At 44.7% G+C, this 20,219-nt stretch overlaps 1 protein-coding gene and 1 long non-coding RNA gene across 3 annotated transcripts; both read right to left on the reverse strand.

Moving 5' to 3' along the window:
• Window positions 1-630: 630 nt before the first annotated feature.
• Window positions 631-9,335, reverse strand: LOC311122416. 2 transcript variants are annotated; one of them, XR_014612434.1, is made up of 3 exons: window positions 9,007-9,335; window positions 4,857-4,952; window positions 631-974 (listed from the first exon to the last, which is right to left on the reverse strand). It is a non-coding gene; the product is annotated as an uncharacterized lncRNA (long non-coding RNA). The 2 variants fall into 2 exon arrangements; XR_014612435.1 differs by having other exon boundaries at window positions 4,857-4,974; window positions 9,007-9,334.
• A 4,216-nt stretch (window positions 9,336-13,551) lies between these two features.
• On the reverse strand, window positions 13,552-14,830 carry LOC311122415 (uncharacterized protein). Its single transcript, XM_084196773.1, has 3 exons — window positions 14,819-14,830; window positions 14,473-14,701; window positions 13,552-13,953 (listed from the first exon to the last, which is right to left on the reverse strand). The coding sequence occupies exons 2-3, from the start codon at window positions 14,681-14,683 to the stop codon at window positions 13,802-13,804; spliced, it is 363 nt and encodes a 120-aa protein (XP_084052899.1). The 5' UTR covers window positions 14,684-14,701; window positions 14,819-14,830; the 3' UTR covers window positions 13,552-13,801.
• Window positions 14,831-20,219: the final 5,389 nt, after the last annotated feature.

Raw genomic sequence — 20,219 nt, forward strand, 5'->3', positions numbered from 1 at the left:
GAGTTGGGTGGAACCTCTCCAGTTAACTGTTAATAAACAATGATTCATTTAAGTTTGACTTTGAGTGTCCCTGTGTTAAATTTCCACGACATCGTCAACATGAAAGAGGAGGATGTCATTGGTGATTCACAGAAATCAGACCCATGGCCAGCCATATCATATTTAGCTTACATTGATTGGACTAAATTGTTTTTGGTATCTTTTAGTTGTCACTGTATTAGACTAAGCATTGGTGACTTAATAATGTTGAAATGTTGAAGTTGAAATGGTGCTGGAATAGTGGAGGCAGCTCCTGTTTTCTTTGCGACTTGCGTTAACTCTACGTGGTTCTAAATCAATAGTTGTTTAGTGCATATGAACTAACAGGTTATAGAGCAAACAACGCAATTATCACAACAAATAGATTGTAATATGGCTTTTTCTGGCTTGGCTTCCCCGGTGATTTGACCCACGCACTCCTACTGCTTATTATGTGACTTGTTAAGCGCATTTCTAATCCTGAACCTTTTCAGGCTTGCCATAACAAAGGGGTTGAATACTTACTGATTCAAGCTTTTCATTTTTAATTCATTTGTAAAGACTTCGTAAAACATAACTCCACTTTGACATTATGGGGTATTGTGTGTAGACCAGTGACCAATACATTTAAAAAATAATAATAATAATAATAATAATAAAAATCTGAATTTTATCCATTTTTAATTCAGGCTTTAACACATCAAAATGTGGAAAAAGTCAAGGGGTGTGAATACTTTCTGAAGGCACTTTATATACCTTCATTTCTGATGGAAAAACACAAATGTGAAGAAATGGTGGATATAGCGTTTTGGACATAAACTCTTCAAATAAATTCTTAAACAAAATTGTCATCTCACCTCTTAGATTTGGTGTCATGTTCCCCAGAGAGACTCATTTTAGAGGCAGGGCCCCCCTCCTCTCTCTCCCCAGAGAGACTCATTTTAGACCACTGACCCCTAAACAGAGATGCAGCATGTTGGTTGTGGTGAACACAGTGACAACTAATTCTAGAATGTCAATTGTTCTCTTTTATTCATTATCTCTTAGAAATAAAATATTTACTAACATTCTAGTGTGTTGCTTTGTTCAACATTCTATTGTGGGGCGGCAGGTAGCTTAGTGGGTAAGAGCGTTGTGCCAGTAACCGAAAGGTCGCTGGTTCTAATCCCCGAGCCAACTAGGTGAAAAATCTGTCGATGTGCCCTTGAGCAAGGCACTTAACCCTAATTGCTCCTGTAAGTCGCTCTGGATAAGAGCGTCTGCTAAATGTAAAAATGTGTTGCTTTGTTCAACAGGTATGCTATTACTGAATTCAGTTCATAATATCAATGTTAAGAAAAGTATGTTCAGTGGTTTCATCCCAAATTACACAGGAAGTAGGAGCTCATTGTAATTTTGAAAACAACAATTTTTCCGATATTCTGAAAGACGATTTATGACGAACTATGATACATAAAAAAATACTCAAATTGTAAAATAACCACAATATACGAATATATGAACAACATGTTTTTGAATTTGACTTGCCTACGCCCAGTTATCGTCATTTTGTATGATTGAACTGTCACGTAGCTGTCCCGGTGAAATGGACTGTTAGGTTTGAGTGTTTTACTTCCATGCACCATACTAAAATTACACAGTGGTGTAAAGTACTTAAGTAAAAATACTTTAAAGTACTACTTAAGTCGTTTTTTGTGGGGTATCTGTACTTTACTTTACTATTCATATTTTTGACTACTTTTACTTCACTACATTCCTAAAGAAAATAATGTACTTTGTACTCCATACATTTTCCCCTGACACCCAAAAGAACTCGTTACATTTTGAATGCTTAGCAGGACAAGAAAATGGTCTAATTCACACATTTACCAAGAGAACATCCCTGGTCATCCCTACTGCCTCTGATCCGGCGGACTCACTAAACACATGCTTCTTTTGTAAATGATGAGTTGGAGCACGCCCCTGGCTCTACGGAAATAAAATAAAAACTAGAAAATGTGGCTTTGCTTAACATAAGGAATTTGAAATGATTTATACCTGTACTTTTACTTTTGATACTGTTACACCCTGGCTCTGGGACTCTAAATGTTGAGCCAGGGTGTGTTCATTCTGTTGTGTTTATTTCTATGTTGGCTAGAGTGACTCCCAATCAGAGGCAACGAGTGTCAGCTGTCATTGGTTGTCTCTGATTGGGAGCCATATTTAAACTGTCTGTTTTCCCTTTGTGTTTGTGGGTTCTTGTTCCGTGTTGGTCATTGTTACCGTGGACTTCACGAGTCGTTTCTTGTTTTATTTATTGTTGTCTATTATCACTAAAGATAATAAAGTTAACCATGTTCGTACATCACGCTGCGCCTTGGTCTATTCAATACGACGATCGTGACAGAAGAACCCACCTTACAAGGACCAAGCAGCGTGTCCAGGGGCAGATCTTGGACTGGACATGGGAGGAAGCACCGGGAAAGGAGATGGAGAGGTTGGCGATGGCCCAGGTGGGCAAAGTGTGGTCCTGGGAGGACATGCTCGGGGGAAAAGGGCCATGGGCTAGGATTAAGGCCCTGGCGAGAGAGGAGCAGCGGCGTCAGCAGTGTCAACGTCGGACAGGCGAGAGGCAACCCCAGAAATTTTTTAGGGGGGGGCACACGGCATGGGTGGCTGGGCAGCAGGAGGCTGCCACAGGGCGATTTGGAGAGGAGGCCACCGGGTTAGGGGGGCCAGAAGGCAGGTTGGCGGAGCCTGGATGGAGAGCGGAACCAACTTCCCGTACTCAGGCATGGCAGCATGGGACGGGGCAGGTTCCGCAGAATGCGGAGCGGCGTACTGTGCCACGAGTGGTCCGGCATAGTCCTGTACGTCCTGTGCGAGCACCCCGCACGTGTCGTGCGAAGGTGGGTATGCAGCCAGGACGGAGTGTGCCGGCTCAACGCTCGTGGTCTCCAATGCCTCTCCGCGGTACCGGATATCCTGCTCCAGTGTCACGTGCTGTTATGCCAGTACGGGTACACAGCCCTGTACGTCCTGTGCGGATGCCTCACACAGAGTGTGTGAAGGTAGGCATTCAGCCAGGACGGGTTGTGGCCGCTCTTCACTCCAGGTCTCCTATCCGTCTCCACAGCCCGGTTCGGCCTGTCCCTGCTCCACGCACCAAGCCTACGCTGTGCGTCGCCAGCCCAGTCCGGCCTATCCCTGCTCCACGCACCAAGCCTACGGTGTGCGTCGCCAGCCCGGTCCGGCCTGTCCCTGCTCTACGCACCAAGCCTACGGTGTGCGTCGCCAGCCCAGTCCGGCCTGTCCCTGCTCCACGCACCAAGCCTACGGTGTGCGTCGCCAGCCCGGTCCGGCCTGTCCCTGCTCCACGCACCAAGCCTACCCTGTGCGTCGCCAGCCCAGCCCGGCCTGTCCCTGCTCCACGCACCAAGCCTACGGTGTGCGTCGCCAGCCCAGTCCGGCCTGTCCCTGCTCCACGCACCAAGCCTACGGTGTGCGTCGCCAGCCCGGTCCGGCCTGTCCCTGCTCCATGCACCAAGCCTACGGTGTGCGTCGCCAGCCCAGTCCGGCCTGTCCCTGCTCTACGCACCAAGCCTACGGTGTGCGTCGCCAGCCCAGTCCGGCCTGTCCCTGCTCCACGCACCAAGCCTACGGTGTGCGTCGCCAGCCCGGTCCGGCCTGTCCCTGCTCCACGCACCAAGCCTACGGTGTGCGTCGCCAGCCCAGCCCAGCCAGTCCCTGCTCCACGCACCAAGCCTACGGTGTGCGTCGCCAGCCCAGCCCAGCCAGTCCCTGCTCCACGCACCAAGCCTACGGTGTGCGTCGCCAGCCCAGCCCGGCCTGTCCCTGGTCCAAGCACCAAGCCTACGGGGTGCGTCGCCAGCCCAGCCCGGCCTGTCCCTGCTCCACGCACCAAGCCTACGGTGTGCGTCGTCAGCCTGGTAAGGCCCGTTCCTCCTCCACACACCAAGCCAGGGGTGCGCGTCGTCAGCCTGGTAAGGCCCGTTCCTCCTCCACGCACCAAGCCAGGGGTGCGCGTCGTCAGTCCAGCACAACCCGTGCCTGGGTCACCGGTGCCTGGTAAGGTCCCGGTCAACTGCTCCACTACGGAGCTGAAGCTAACCGCTCCTGCTAAGTCCAGTTCAGCTCCAGCCAGCGGGGCCAGACTGGACCAGGGGCGCTATAAACCCCCCATTTATTGGAGGGTGGTGGGCAAGGCCGGAGCCAGAACCGCCGCCGAGGAGGTATGCCCACCCAGCCCTCCCTTGTTTTGTTCAGTTGAGGCGCGGTCGCAGTCCGCGCCTTTAGGGGGGGGTACTGTCACACCCTGGCTCTGGGACTCTATATGTTGAGCCAGGGTGTGTTCATTCTGTTGTGTTTATTTCTATGTTGGCTAGAGTGACTCCCAATCAGAGGCAACGAGTGTCAGCTGTCGTTGGTTGTCTATGATTGGGAGCCATATTTAAACTGTCTGTTTTCCCTTTGTGTTTGTGGGTTCTTGTTCCGTGTTGGTCATTGTTACCGTGGACTTCACGAGTCGTTTCTTGTTTTGTTTATTGTTGTCTATTATCACTAAAGATAATAAAGTTAACCATGTTCGTTCATCACGCTGCGCCTTGGTCTATTCAATACGACGATCGTGACAGATACTTAAGTACATTTTAGCAATTACATTTACTTTTGATACTAAAGTATATTTAAAACCAAATACTTTTACTTGAGTCATTTTCTATTAAGGTATCTTTACTTTTACTCAAGTATGACAATTGGGTACTTTTTCCACCACTGAAAATACACCATACATTTAATTTCTCTACACACTTTACAATCATTCCTGTGAAGAGTCTCACCTTGTAGCCTGAATTCAAAACCAGAACATGTCAAGTCATTGAGATATTTTCTGTTGTGCTGAGAGAGCACCTTCCTGATGTGGTGGTATCTATGTTCTACGTACAGTTGATATAATATCTGGTCAAAGTATAGTAGCCCAACACCATAGTATATAATTAACAGAACAGTAGTTTAATCTTTTACTTTTTTTCTCAAAAAGGTAGGGGTCAAAATTGGCTCTCCCTTTCAATACCTCCCTTGTGAGGATAACGGCACTGAGGCTTTTTCTAAAATGTTTTCTGAGTTGGAGTGATCTTAGACAATTCCTCCATACAGAATCCTTCCAAATGACCAACTACAGGAAGGTAAAGCTACAACTAAACACACAATAAAGAAACAAATCTCCCTAAATTTACCCACCGGCCTTTTACTACTATCCCAATGTATACATTCTACCATCATACATAAATAATCCCTGGTAGGATCCTTACTAATATCCCAATGTATACATTCTACCAACATCATACATAAATAATCCCTGGTAGGATCCTTACTACTATCCCAATGTATACAGTGGGGAAAAAAGTATTTAGTCAGCCACCAATTGTGCAAGTTCTCCCACTTGAAAAGATGAGAGAGGCCTGTAATTTTCATCATAGGTACACGTCAACTATGACAGACAAACTGAGATTTTTTTTCTCCAGAAAATCACATTGTAGGATTTTTAATGAATTTATTTGCAAATTATGGTGGAAAATAAGTATTTGGTCACCTACAAACAAGCAAGATTTCTGGCTCTCACAGACCTGTAACTTCTTCTTTAAGAGGCTCCTCTGTCCTCCACTCGTTACCTGTATTAATGGCACCTGTTTGAACTTGTTAACAGTATAAAAGACACCTGTCCACAACCTCAAACAGTCACACTCCAAACTCCACTATGGCCAAGACCAAAGAGCTGTCAAAGGACACCAGAAACAAAATTGTAGACCTGCACCAGGCTGGGAAGACTGAATCTGCAATAGGTAAGCAGCTTGGTTTGAAGAAATCAACTGTGGGAGCAATTATTAGGAAATGGAAGACATACAAGACCACTGATAATCTCCCTCGATCTGGGGCTCCACGCAAGATCTCACCACGTGGGGTCAAAATGATCACAAGAACGGTGAGCAAAAATCCCAGAACCACACGGGGGGACCTAGTGAGTGACCTGCAGAGAGCTGGGACCAAAGTAACAAAGCCTACCATCAGTGTCACACTACGCCGCCAGGCACTCAAATCCTGCAGTGCGAGATGTGTCCCCCTGCTTAAGCCAGTACATGTCCAGGCCGGTATGAAGTTTGCTAGAGTGCATTTGGATGATCCAGAAGAGGATTGGGAGAATGTCATATGGTCAGATGAAACCAAAATATAACTTTTTGGTAAAAACTCAACTCGTCGTGTTTGGAGGACAAAGAATGCTGAGTTGCATCCAAAGAACACCATACCTACTGTGAAGCATGGGGGTGGAAACATCATGCTTTGGGGCTGTTTTTCTGCAAAGGGACCAGGACGACTGATCCGTGTAAAGGAAAGAATGAATGGGGCCATGTATCGTGAGATTTTGAGTGAAAACCTCCTTCCATCAGCAAGGGCATTGAAAATGAAACGTGGCTGGGTCTTTCAGCATGACAATGATCCCAAACACACCGCCCGGGCAACGAAGGAGTGTGTCACGCTCTGGCTCCGGGACTTTGTATTGTTGAGCCAGGGTGTGTTCGTTTTGGTTGTGTTTTGTTTGGTTGGTTTGTCATTGGTTGTGTTTGGTCCAGTGACTCCCAATCAGTGGTAACGAGTGTCAGCTGTCGGCTCGTTATCTCTGATTGGGAGCCATATTTAAACTGTCATTGTTCACCTTGGGGTTGTGGGTTTTTGTTCCTTGTCAGTCATTGTCATTGAGGACTTCATGATCGTTGTTTGTTGTTTTTGTGTCGTGTTCAGTACGAATAAAGTATGTACGCTTATCACGCTGCGCCTTGGTCCGCTTCCTCTATTAACGACGATCGTGACAGAAAAACCCACCAAGATGGGACCAAGCAGCGTGTCCAGGAGTCATCGCCAGGGAGATCCCTCACAGATCTCCTTCGCCTCCTGGACTGGGTCAAGCCGAGGGAGGAAGACAAGGGCTTGACATTATGGCAGAAGGGCGAGAAGCTGGCGAGAGATATGGAGACGTGGTCCACGGGTAGGAGAGATGCCCCGAAAATTTTTAGGGGGGGGGGGCTCACGACGGCGGACCAGCAGGAGGCCGCGATAGAGCGGTCCAGTGGGTTGCCGGAGAAGGCCGCCGGGTTACGGGGGCCACTGGTAGAAGAGGGGATGGAAGGTGTGGAGGCACGGCGAGAGGTACTGGCGTGTGTTGCCAGTCCGGTCCGGCCCGTTCCAGATCCCGGTGTAGAGCCAGTGGTGTGTGTCCCCAGTACGGTCCGGTCTATTTCTGCTCCCCGCACCGAACCTGCGGTGCGCGTCGCCAGCCCAGTCCGGCCCATTCCTGCTCCCCGCATCAAGTCTGTGGTGCGTCTCGTCAGTCCGGCACGGCCGGTGCCTGCTCTCCGCACCAGGTCTGTGGTGCGTTTCGTCAGCCCTGTCCGGCCCATCCAAGCTCCCCGCACCAAGCAAGTGGTGTGCGTCGTCAGTCCGGCACGGCCCGTGCCTGCTCTCCGCACCAAGTCTATGGTGCGTTTCGTCAGCCCTGTCCGGCCCATTCCTGCCCTCCGCACCAAGTCTGTGGTGCGCGTCGCCAGCCCGGTCCGGCACGTCCAAGCTCCCCGCAACGGGACAGTGGTGCGCGTCGTCAGCCTGAGGAGGTCCGTTCCGGCTCCACGCACCAAGCCGAGGATGCGTATCGTCAGCCAGGTCCGGTCCGTCCCTGCCTCACGCGCCAAGTTAGGGGTGCGCGTCATCAGTCCGGATCCAGCCAGCTGGGTTGGATCGGACCGGGGCCATTACGGGGGGATGGATGTAGGATGGTGGTCAAGCCCGGAGCCAGAGCCGGAGCCGCCTCCGAGGAGCAACACCCACCCAGCCCTCCCCTATTTGGGTTCTTTGAGGCGCGGTCGCAGTCCGCGCCTTTAGGGGGGGGTACTGTCACGCTCTGGCTCCGGGACTTTGTATTGTTGAGCCAGGGTGTGTTCGTTTTGGTTGTGTTTTGTTTGGTTGGTTTGTCATTGGTTGTGTTTGGTCAAATGGCTCCCAATCGGAGGTAACGAGTGTCAGCTGTCGGCTCGTTATCTCTGATTGGGAGCCATATTTAAACTGTCATTGTTCACCTTGGGGTTGTGGGTTTTTGTTCCTTGTCAGTCATTGTCACTGAGGACTTCATGATCGTTGTTTATTGTTTTTGTGTCGTGTTCAGTACGAATAAAGTATGTACGCTTATCACGCTGCGCCTTGGTCCGCTTCTTCTATTAACGACGATCGTGACAGAGTGGCTTCGTAAGAAGCATTTCAAGGTCCTGGAGTGGCCTAGCCAGTCTCCAGATCTCAACCCCATGGAACATTTTTGGAGGGAATTGAAAGTCTGTGTTGCCCAGCGACAGCCCCAAAACATCACTGCTCTAGAGGAGATCTGCATGGGGGAATGGGCCAAAATACCAGCAACAGTGTGTGAAAACCTTGTGAAGACTTACAGAAAACGTTTGACCTGTGTCATTGCCAACAAAGGGTATATAACAAAGTATTGAGAAACTTTTGTTATTGACCAAATACTTATTTTCCACCATAATTTGCAAATAAATTCATTAAAAATCCTACAATGTGATTTTCTGGATTTTTTTTTCTCATTTTATCTGTCATAGTTGACGTGTACCTATGATGAAAATTACAGGCCTCTCTCATCTTTTTCAGTGGGAGAACTTGCACAATTGGTGGCTGACTAAATACTTTTTTCCCCCACTGTACATTCTACCAACATCATACATAAATAATCCCTGGTAGGATCCTTACTACTATCCCAATGTATACATTCTACCAACATCATACATAAATAATCCCTGGTAGGATCCTTACTACTATCCCAATGTATACATTCTACCAACATCATACATAAATAATCCCTGGTAGGATCCTTACTACTATCCCAATGTCTACATTCTACCAACATCATACATAAATAATCCCTGGTTGGATCCTTACCTTGCAGCCTGAATTCAAAAACAGAACATGTCAAATCATTGAGATTGTCCTTTGTGCTGAGAAAGAAACCTTGGGAAAAGTTTATTCACCTCCCCAATGTCAAGTGACTTTGTGTAATTTTTTTACTGATTAATTTAACATCTGCTAAAGTCTAGTGACATTGACCCCATGTCAGAATAATCAGAAAACCAGTTGAACCTGTTTAGGAGAAAAGCCATGGGTTTCCAACATGGCTGTGTAGCTACTGCTAGAGGTCTCATGGATGGAATGGCATTTATATTTTTAATAATTTCATAATTAATAAACGGTTTGTTATATTTCAGTATTCTGTGATGTATATAAAGTGTAATATTGGGATGTAAACTCAACATGTAATACATTTCTCATCTATATCTAACATGGTACAGGTGTCTTCTTTTTATTAAGCCCATAACCATGTGTGAGAGGTGTGTACATTCGTTTCAAAGTAGATTTGTTTAAGAATACCAAGAAACACTGTGTGACCCTGATTTAGCCCACTGCAGTACAAGGTTAATCATTAAAAACAATACGGTATGAACAACTGGCAGTGTCCAGGACCAGTGATTCAAGTCTGAGGTTCCATCCCTAATGGCACCCTATTCCCTCCATAGTGCACTACTTTAGACCAGGACCAATAGGGCTGTAGTAGTGCACTATATAGGGTGCCATTTGAGGAGGCAGACTGAGTGTTATCCAGGCTTCTCTCTCTCTCTCTCTCTCTCTCTCTCTCTCTCTCTCTCTCTCTCTCTCTCTCTCTCTCTCTCTCTCTCTCTCTCTCTCTCTCTCTCTCTCTCTCTCTCTCTCTCTCTCTGCCTGTGATGTCACAATGACGCAGTCAAGATTCATTCCAAAATACACCTGAATACCACAGCACATCCTCTCATGGCAGACTCAATAGACTCCTGAACACCACAGCACATCCTCTCATGGCAGACTCTATAGACTCCTGAACACCACAGCACATCCTCTCATGGCAGACTCAATAGACTCCTGAACACCACAGCACATCCTCTCATGGCAGACTCAATAGACTCCTGAACACCACAGCACATCCTCTCATGGCAGACTCAATAGACTCCTGAACACCACAGCACATCCTCTCATGGCAGACTCAATAGACTCCTGAACACCACAGCACATCCTCTCATGGCAGACTCAATAGACTCCTGAACACCACAGCACATCCTCTCATGGCAGACTCAATAGACTCCTGAACACCACAGCACATCCTCTCATGGCAGACTCAATAGACTCCTGAACACCACAGCACATCCTCTCATGGCAGACTCTATAGACTCCTGAACACCACAGCACATCCTCTCATGGCAGACTCAATTGACTCCTGAACACCACAGCACATCCTCTCATGACAGACTCAATAGACTCCTGAAAGACACAGGACATCCTGGTTTCTACTGAGTTCGTTTAGTTACCATGAACGTAAGAATGACAAACTAACAAAACGGTGTATTAGTAGGTAGGTGGTGATAATGTCTCCAGTCTCTATCTCTCTCTCTTCACTCCTCTCTCCGTCTCCCGCGCTACAGTCTCCACACTCCACTCTCTCTCACAAACATAGACTCTGACCTGTCCAATGAGACAAACTGATTAAAGAATCCCACAGTACCCAAACACTCTCTCTCTCTCTCTCTCTCTCTCTCTCTCTCTCTCTCTCTCTCTCTCTCTCTCTCTCTCTCTCTCTCTCTCTCTCTCTCTCTCTCTCTCTCTCTCTCTCTCTCTCTCTCTCTCTCTCTCTCTCTCTCTCTCTCTCTCTCTCTCTGTCCCTCCCTCCCTCTCTCCCTTCCTTCCAGGCTGTTAGGTTAATGGACTATGGAAACCTACTGAGAATCTGCCATACAGAGAGAGCTACAAATTAACATGACTAAACTATTTTAGTAAAAGGAAATTGCATTAAACCGTGTTAAACACATTTCCATGTATGTTGTTCTTTCTCTCTCTCTGTTTGCAGGACTAGAAATAGGGTTTAAATCAGGTCAATACAGCCAGAGAATGAATGATATATCCTCAAACCGTAGACTCATGTCCGTCCACATGCTGGCTTAAACCTAACCCTAACCCTAACCAAACCCTGTCCCTAACCCTAACCCTAACCCTAACCCTAACCCTAACCCTAACCCTGTCCCTAACCCTGTCCCAAACCTGCTGTACCTCATTATAGATCCATCTGTGGTTGGTTCAGCTAGATATGTATTCTGTACCTCATTATAGATCCATCTGTGGTTGGTTCAGCTAGATATGTATTCTGTACCTCATTATAGATCCATCTGTGGTTGGTTCAACTAGATATGTATTCTGTACCTCATTATAGATCCATCTGTGGTTGGTTCAACTAGATATCTATTCTGTACCTCATTATAGATCCATCTGTGGTTGGTTCAGCTAGATATGTATTCTGTACCTCATTATAGATCCATCTGTGGTTGGTTCAGCTAGATATGTATTCTGTACCTCATTATAGATCCATCTGTGGTTGATTCAACTAGATATGTATTCTGTACCTCATTATAGATCCATCTGTGGTTGGTTCAACTAGATATGTATTCTGTACCTCATTATAGATCCATCTGTGGTTGGTTCAGCTAGATATGTATTCTGTATCTCATTATAGATCCATCTGTGGTTGGTTCAACTAGATATGTATTCTGTACCTCATTATAGATCCATCTGTCAGCATCGTAAACAATGTCACGTCTAGAGTGTAACACACACACACACAAATCTGTAGGAATGTCACACACACACACTTTATGGAACCACGACTGTCTCACAAAAGTTCCTCTGCATTACAGCCCCCCCTTGTGTTCAGGATCAGTACTGCAGATGTGTCATTCAGGACAGTTTGGAGTGAATGAATTAATTATTATTTCAAGGGTTTTTTATTTATCTAAACATTTGTATTTATGTTTTTGCTGCAAAACCGTCTTTGTACAGAAAGTGCACACGTACAAGACACACGTAACTAGTATTGTTAAAATCATTTAATAACACAACACTAACAACCAGGCTATACAGTAGAAGAACAGCAGAGACAAACCACCATTTACATTTCAGAATCCTAGTAGCCAATACAGTAGTTATATTTGGCGTATCACAAAGATTTAAAACAGTAATGCTCATTCGTTCATTAACACAATTATAATTTGTTGGATCCTAAACATATCCCCATTTTCCTTCAAGAAAACTGTTGTTGTTTATGAATTAACTTTGTCTGAAGGAGTTGACTAGACTGATGGCCAGTCTGTTCTTGCTTTCTTGACAACTCTTTATGGAATTGTCATGTTTGACTTGACAATGACAAGCTAGGAGTTGACACTACTCTATAGTAAAGCAAAATAAACATTTAAAAGGTTTTTAAAATGTTGGCTTTTTTCCTAAACGCTGATATCACAGCTTTATCTCTTTGGCACAGAGGAGAAAGTATGAAAACAACAAGCGCTCTAACAATGAACTGAGCTCAACAAAGCAACTCAACCCCACTATGTACTAAAGGTGCTTTAACAATGAACTGAGCTCAACAAAGCAACTCAACCCCACTATGTACTAAAGGTATGTAGACATGTAATAAACATTCAACAGCAAACACTATGTACATCTTTCCACTGGAACCTTGGATTGTCTGTTCTTCTCTGTAGTTTACTCACACATGGGTGTGTATAATGTAGACCTGGGTTCAAATAGGATTTGTTTTCTTACAAATGCCTTAGCTGGGCTTGATTGAGCTTGCCTGGCACAATGAAACCAATGGAATATTGCCAAAAGTACAAACACTCAAAAATGTAATCAAATGCTCAAAGTGTTTGACGGAAAACAAATACTATTTGATCCCAGGTTGGGTATGTGGTCCTATTAGTTTCCTGATTCAGATCTGTGTGGTTCAAACCAACTATTAGTTTCCTGATTCAGATCTGTTGAAACCAACTCTTAGTTTCCGGATTCAGATCTGTTGAAACCAACTCTTAGTTTCCTGATTCAGATCTGTTTGAACCAACTCTTAGTTTCCTGATTCAGATCTGTTGAAACCAACTCTTAGTTTTCTGATTCAGATCTGTTTAAACCAACTCTTAGTTTCCTGATTTAGATCTGTTTAAACCAACTCGTAGATTCCTGATTCAGATCTGTTTAAACCAACTCGTAGTTTCCTGATTCAGATCTGTTTAAACCAACTCTTAGTTTCCTGATTCAGATCTGTTGAAACCAACTCTTAGTTTCCTGATTCAGATCTGTTTAAACCAACTCTTAGTGTCCTGGTTCAGATCTGTTTAAACCAACTCTTCTGACTCATTGTCATGCCATGTATATCTAAAGGAGTTGGCTAAAGCACACACAGATCTGGGACCAGACTAATGTATCCGTGGGTTGCCAGTTAGACTGTTTGTCTGGTCTCTGGTCTGTGGTCAGCAGTGGTGGCTGGTGGCATGGAGGACAGGCTCATAATAATGTCTGGAATAAAATGAATGGAATGGTATCAAACGCATCAAACACATACATACAATTCCATTCACTTCATTCCAGCCCTTATTATGAGCCGTTCATCCTCCCCTCACCAGCCTCCTCTGGTGGTCAGTGGGCACAGCATGGTTGGGGTCAATTCCATTTCAATTTCAATCAATTCAGAAGGTAAACCTCATTAAGAAGCATTGAAGAGAATTGTAACGTTAGTGTACTTCCTGAATTGACTCCAACCCTGGGGCAAAGTGCTGTGTTCTGCTGGTGGTGGTGGTGTGAGGCCTTAACCTCAGCCTCCCTCCCTCTCTCATTCCCTCTTCCTCAGTACCATGTAGATGAGACCACTGACCAGACACAGAGGGAAGGACACCCAGGCCAGGACGTAAAGCCCAACGCAGCATCCACCTCCCCATCCGGACACATCACTGTGTAGATTATTGAGCCACACATCACAAAGACCTGGAGAGAGGGGGAGGAAGAGAGAGGAAGGGGGAGGAAAGGAGAGAGAGACAGAGAGACAGAGAGAGAGACAGAGAAGAGAGAGAGAGAGGACAGAAAGAGAGAGGACAGAGAGAGGAGAGAGAGACGAGAGACAGAGAGAGAGACAGAGAGAGACAGAGAGACAGAGACAGAGAGAGAGACAGAGAGAGACAGAGAGAGACACACGTGCCTTGAGTGCCTGTTTGGTAAAATATATATTAAAATATATCCGGCCCTGTTGTGACCATTCTGAGAAATCATATGAAACTTCTCTGAATAATACTAGACACCTTAATAATGCAGAATATATGACTTATGTGTTGATAAGTACAACTTTAACATCTCTAGAGCCTGTGAAGTATCAACTTTTTTCTCTCACTATTGTGTTAATGCTGCTACAAAATCATTGAGTTACACAGCTACTTTAGCTGTACTTTAGCTACAGCTTTTAAATGTTTGTTATAAAACAGCATTCAACATGAGGCAGATAGCTCTTACTTTTCTCCAGTGTGTCAGCAAGCTCCTTCTGGTTCATTTTCCTTAGGACGTGCAGTGTGATCTTCAGAGCCCCCTCTCTGGCACTGCTCTCCTGCTTCTCATCTTCAGCATCCACCACTTCCTTATCCTGCTTCTGACTCTCAAAGCCTTCTGGGATTTCTGGACTAAGAATCCTCTTGAACATCTTCAGCTCGTTCTTCACAAATGTCATAATATTCTCTTCAAGCAACTGAAATAAATCAAGTAAAGAGAAGAAATGCTTTCTCATTAACACATTCATTAATGATTGACAGATCAACTTTACTTGAGGTAAACAAAAACAAATGTACATAACAGGACCACATACACTGAATATGGAGGCCAGGTCTGTTTGATGACTCTGGGAAGACTGACCACTGAGAATCTCTGACTCTGATCTCTCCTGTTGGTTTCTGTGGACAAAACATCCAAGGAGTGCACACACACACACACACACACACTAAAATGAGGGAATTTTGTGTTTGTTTTAGGACTTATGAAATAATAAGTTCTGCTATTCTGATGTATCAAATACTTATGTCATGCAATAAAATGCAAATGAATTACTTAAAAATCATACAATGTGATTTTCTGGATTTTTGTTTTAGATTCCGTCTCTCACAGTTGAAGTGTACCTGTGATAAAAATTACAGACCTCTACATGCTTTGTAAGTAGGAAAACCTGCAAAATCGGCAGTGTATCAAATACTTGTTCTCCCCACTGTATAAGATATCTAGCTATATAGTTAATTAACTAAATGTATGGTGTTTTTGGTTTATGTCAGTTTCATTGTTTGTTATGCTATAAATGGTTATTTTATGGTTCAATGTGGCACCATCATAGGATGCCACCTTTCCAACAAGTCAGTTCGTCAAATTTCTGAGACATCACATTTCTTCCCTGCTAGAGCTGCCCCGGTCAACTGTGTGCTGTTATTGTGAAGTGAAAATGTCTAGGAGCAACCGTAAAGTGGTAGGCCACACAAGCTCACAGAACTGGACTGCCGAGTGCTGAAGTGTGTAAAACCGTCTGTCCTCGGTTGCAACTGTCATGGAAATTCAACACAAGGACACTCAAAGTCAATCGTAAATGAATCATTCTTTATTGTCAGCAAGCTGGAGAGGTCACAGTCAAACTTAGATGCATAAAGTGCCGGTCTGAAGTGATGGTCCTTTCATAATGCCTTATACGGCTACACAAAAACCTACATAAACATGATTCATACGATTGGTTCCTGCATGTGACTGGCACCATCTGCTATCTTAATTTATAGAACATATTCTGGGCGTTCGGCCAGATGGTCTTAAGGAAGGGGTCATGACGTCCCCCCCGCTTATATCTTTACCCAGCACAGGCAGGAACCAATGATTGTTTATGACAGAGTGGACAATATGAACATTTTCAAGGCTGTCCCTCCAGACTATACATTTTTCCTCCACATTCCCCCCTCTTATCACTTCTATGATAATAATTGTTCAAATGTAATGTGTATGACTTAAATCAAAGAAGGCTCTATCAAAATACATTACATAATTTCATTAATGATAATACTATCATCATAATAAATCATAATAAAGGTTATCCTTCTATTAACAGGAGCTAATCTAATTTAATTAATAATCATCATCATAAAGCTCAAATCTACAATAAGGTTATACTTTTATCAACGGGAGTGGATCTATCAAAAATACACACACATACACAAGGGATCTGTAGATTCAGAGGTGAATATATCTCTCAAAGTTTAACCATTGTTTCCATAGTTACTTACCACAATCGGGTTGTATTAACATATGTTCTTCATTAACATATCACGGCAACTGGTTTGATACATTCACCTCTGAAGATAAATAATATACTTACATTCAGTAATCTTGCTCTGATTTGTCATCCTAAGGGTCCCAGAGATAAAATGTAACATAGTTTTGTTTGATAAAATCCATTTTTATATTGAAATGTAGGAACTGGATTCTACAGTTTGAACCCCTGCTGTCTCTGGCTCTACAACCTCCCCGCCCGGCCATCTAGATGTGTGAAAGTTAGTGTATAAGCTAATGATCCATCATTTATGACATTCCTGGGAGTGTGTAAACTTACATTTTGTATTACCATATTATTTTTGTATGTTCTCTATAGTTATGTACTTGAAAATGTATCAATTGACCAATTCGGCACATTTGGGCAGACTTGATACAAAATAGTCCAGTATTGCAATGCTTCACTGGATCAATCTGAAACTTTGCACAAACACTGCTGCCATCTAGTGGCCAAAATATAAACTGCGCCTAAACTGCAATATTATATTGTGGCCTTACTCTTGCATTTCAAAGTTGATTAAAAAAAAAAAAAAAAAGAAAACACATGACAGTTGCTGAGATCTTATTAGCCCTGGAGACACTAATAGCCTTATAGCATGTTAATAACACAACATAGCAAACTAAGCAAAAAAATGCATGCTGCAGCCCATTGGCCAATTTGGGATCCCCAACTTCCAAACAGGGATTCCAACCAAGTTTCAAGCATCCACTCTGGTTTTGGGGAATTATTCTTAGAAAATAGTGGCAATGTTTTCTGGAAGATCAGTCACATTAGAAGAGTGATCTGGGAGTACAAAAGTACAATATTCATCATCAATGACTGCACAAGTGCCCCCTTGACCTGCCAGAATATAGTCAAGAGCCTCTCTGTTTTGCAGAGCTAACTTAAGCAATTATTTTAGTTCCCCATTCAATTGTTCCAGGGCATTTCTAGTAGCATTGCCAAATTTCTCTTTGTGTCTAGAGATGTCACGCATTTGGTTTAGGGCACATGCAACTCCATACCCAGAAAAAAACACCCCAAAGAACCTGGAGGCTGGTGCCTGAGTGTGAGTGACGTCAGCTAGAGACCTCTTATCTCTCCTCATTCCAGGAAGTTTGTAGTCTCTAAACAGAGCCTTCAGATCCTTTTCGTTATCTGGAACGGTTCTCATAGCTGTCACCAAAAACCCAACAGTACAAGTACCTCCCCAGTTCGAGGGAAGGATATAGTAAGCCATCTTACCACATAGCCAATAGGTGCCATTCGGGGCTCCTTTCAGAGTTGTGCTATGTTTGTCAACCCACATTTTAAACGGTTCCTTATCGGCCTGACCATTCTCCTGTATCACTGTTAAATTGCAAGCATTTGATCCATTAAGATTCATAGTACAATTACATTTCAATTCACCCAAATCGTGATCTCCATATCCTCTAATACACCAAGGGGCAGTCATCACCCCAGCCACTGAAATGGGCGGGAGTGAGACATTACCAGGCCTCAGGTAATAGGATACATTGGGTTGATTATATACCTTAACATTGCTGGTCATAGCATAAAAATGAATTTTTCCTGCCAATGCTATAGTAAAGTTCACCCCTATTGGGACTCCTATAAGGGGCAAGCCTGCCCCTACCTTAACCGGACCCATCCCACACACCCAACAGTCCTTTTCTTTGGATGTCTGGTCGGCAACCATTTCTGCTCTAGAAAAGAACAAATTGTCCTTATGGTTGTGAGGGCCCAGCAGGGTTCTCCTTCTACAATGACCATCTACTTCTGGGCCACTACTCCAGGCCTGCGTTGGCCCCTTTGGCTCAGGACTCCTTCTGTCATTACCATCTACTTCTGGGCCACTACTCCAGGCCTGCGTTGGCCCCTTTGGCTCGGGACTCTTCTCATCCTCTGTCAGATCTCCAACAAGAGGACAACCTACAGTTCTTATTAGCACTACTGTGCTAATACAGAGGAGGGCCACACTGCACCACCGGAACTGGCCAGGCCCCATCTTCTTCTGGATCAGGAACTCATCTGCAGTGCGACAGGTGGGTCCAGGTATCTCTCTCAGCAACCTTCACCGCAGTGGGGGGTGGTCAGAAGAACTTGGTACGGGCCTCTACACAGGGGTCCTTCCAAATATTTCTCCTGAAGTCTTTCACCACCATGAAATCACCTGGGTTCAAACAGTGTTCAGCTCCATCTGCTAGATTTAGCAAAGACGCCTTCAAACCAGGGGAAAATAGTCTTAAGAACACTGTTAAGGGTGACACAACACTCAACCACGCCTTCCTCCATTTCTTGCAGGGACAACCTGTTCTGGGAAAAAGGTGTATTTGTCATCCGCATGGGACGGCCAGTCAGCACCTCATGTGGAGAGAGACCAGTGACTGTAGGGGATCTGCCTCTCATCGTCATCAGTGACAATGGAAGCACGTTCACCCATGTCAGGCTTGTTTCACCAATTCTTTTGGTTAATTTAGTTTTCAAAGATTCATCCCTTTGACTGTGCCCCCAGATTGGGGATGATAGGCACAATGTGTTCTCAAATCAATCTGCAAAGCCTCTGACAGGGACTGAACAATCTCATTCACAAACTGTCGACCATTGTCAGAATACATTTTTGATGGCAGTCCCCACCTAGGTATGATCTCTCTCTCGCTGTGGCTCTCCTGCAAGGGAACGTTTCAATCCATTTAGAAAACATGTCAACAGTCACCAAACAATACTTATTCCCCTCACAAGGGGTCAACTCAATGAACTCCATCATTAACTGCTCAAAAGGTCCTTCAGGCCTTGGATGGGATGCGGGGGATACTGAAATGCCACGTCCAACATTGTTAGTCTTACAAATCAAGCATGTGTTACTGACATTTCCTGCAAACACAGTAAAACCTACTGTACCCCAATATTTATTTACAAGATCCACCATCCCTCCTTTTGACACATGGTCTTGACCATTTGACAATTTTGCGAGGAACTGGAATGTACAATGGGGCATGGCAGGTCTGCTCCACACATCAAGCCATACACAAGAGGCGTCCTTATGACAGCACCCCGCCCACTTGAGTTTCTGAAAGCATCAGCCATGGCCTGTAAAGCAATGATATCATTAACAGAGAAAGGGTTGGTGGGAACTGGAAATGCGGCCATCTGTAGGAAGGGGGAAACAGAAGAAGAAGCAGACAATTTAGCAGCACAGTCAGCCTTGGCATTCCCCAGAGAAATGTTATCCTTAGAGGGAGTATGGGCCTGACACTTTATCACCGAGATTGACGAGGGGAGTTGAACAGCCTCCAACAGAGAGGACACAAGTTTCATCAGTCCAGACCACAACTTCACTCGCCTCCATCTTTCTCCCATAAATACAATCCTGCAGTGGTTGAACTATCTCTGCATAGTCTTTCAACCACGGACGACAGTAACCAGCCACACCCAACAAAGACATCATGTGCTGCTTGGTAACAGGTTTAGGCAAAACTTTAATTGCATCTAATCTATCTTTGGAGAGGGCGCGACCCTCAGAAATAATGTCATGACCCAAATATTTAACGGAGCTCTGGAATAACTGCATCTTACTGGAGGAAATGTTATGACTATTTTCTGCTAAGAAAATCAACAATGCCCAAGTGTCCTCGTGACATATCTCCTCTGATTTTGAGCAAACCAACAAATCATCAAAATATTGAACCAAAATGCTTCCACCAGGGGCAACAAAACCCTCTAGGTTCCTAGCCATTTCTTGGGCAAAGATGGCATGTGATTGAACATACCCCTGGGGCATCACAGTCCAAGTCCATTTGTTTTACCAAGAAACGTAAATGAGAACCACTCATGTTACTCTTCAGCCACAGGGATACTGAAAAAAGCATTGGCCAAATCAATCACTGAAAAACAACAACTACCTGGAGGCACCTGGCATACAATGGTACCA

The sequence above is a fragment of the Coregonus lavaretus genome (genome assembly GCF_964263955.1).
Source record: "Coregonus lavaretus genome assembly, contig: HAP1_SCAFFOLD_890, whole genome shotgun sequence".
NCBI classification, from domain to species: Eukaryota; Metazoa; Chordata; class Actinopteri; order Salmoniformes; family Salmonidae; genus Coregonus; species Coregonus lavaretus.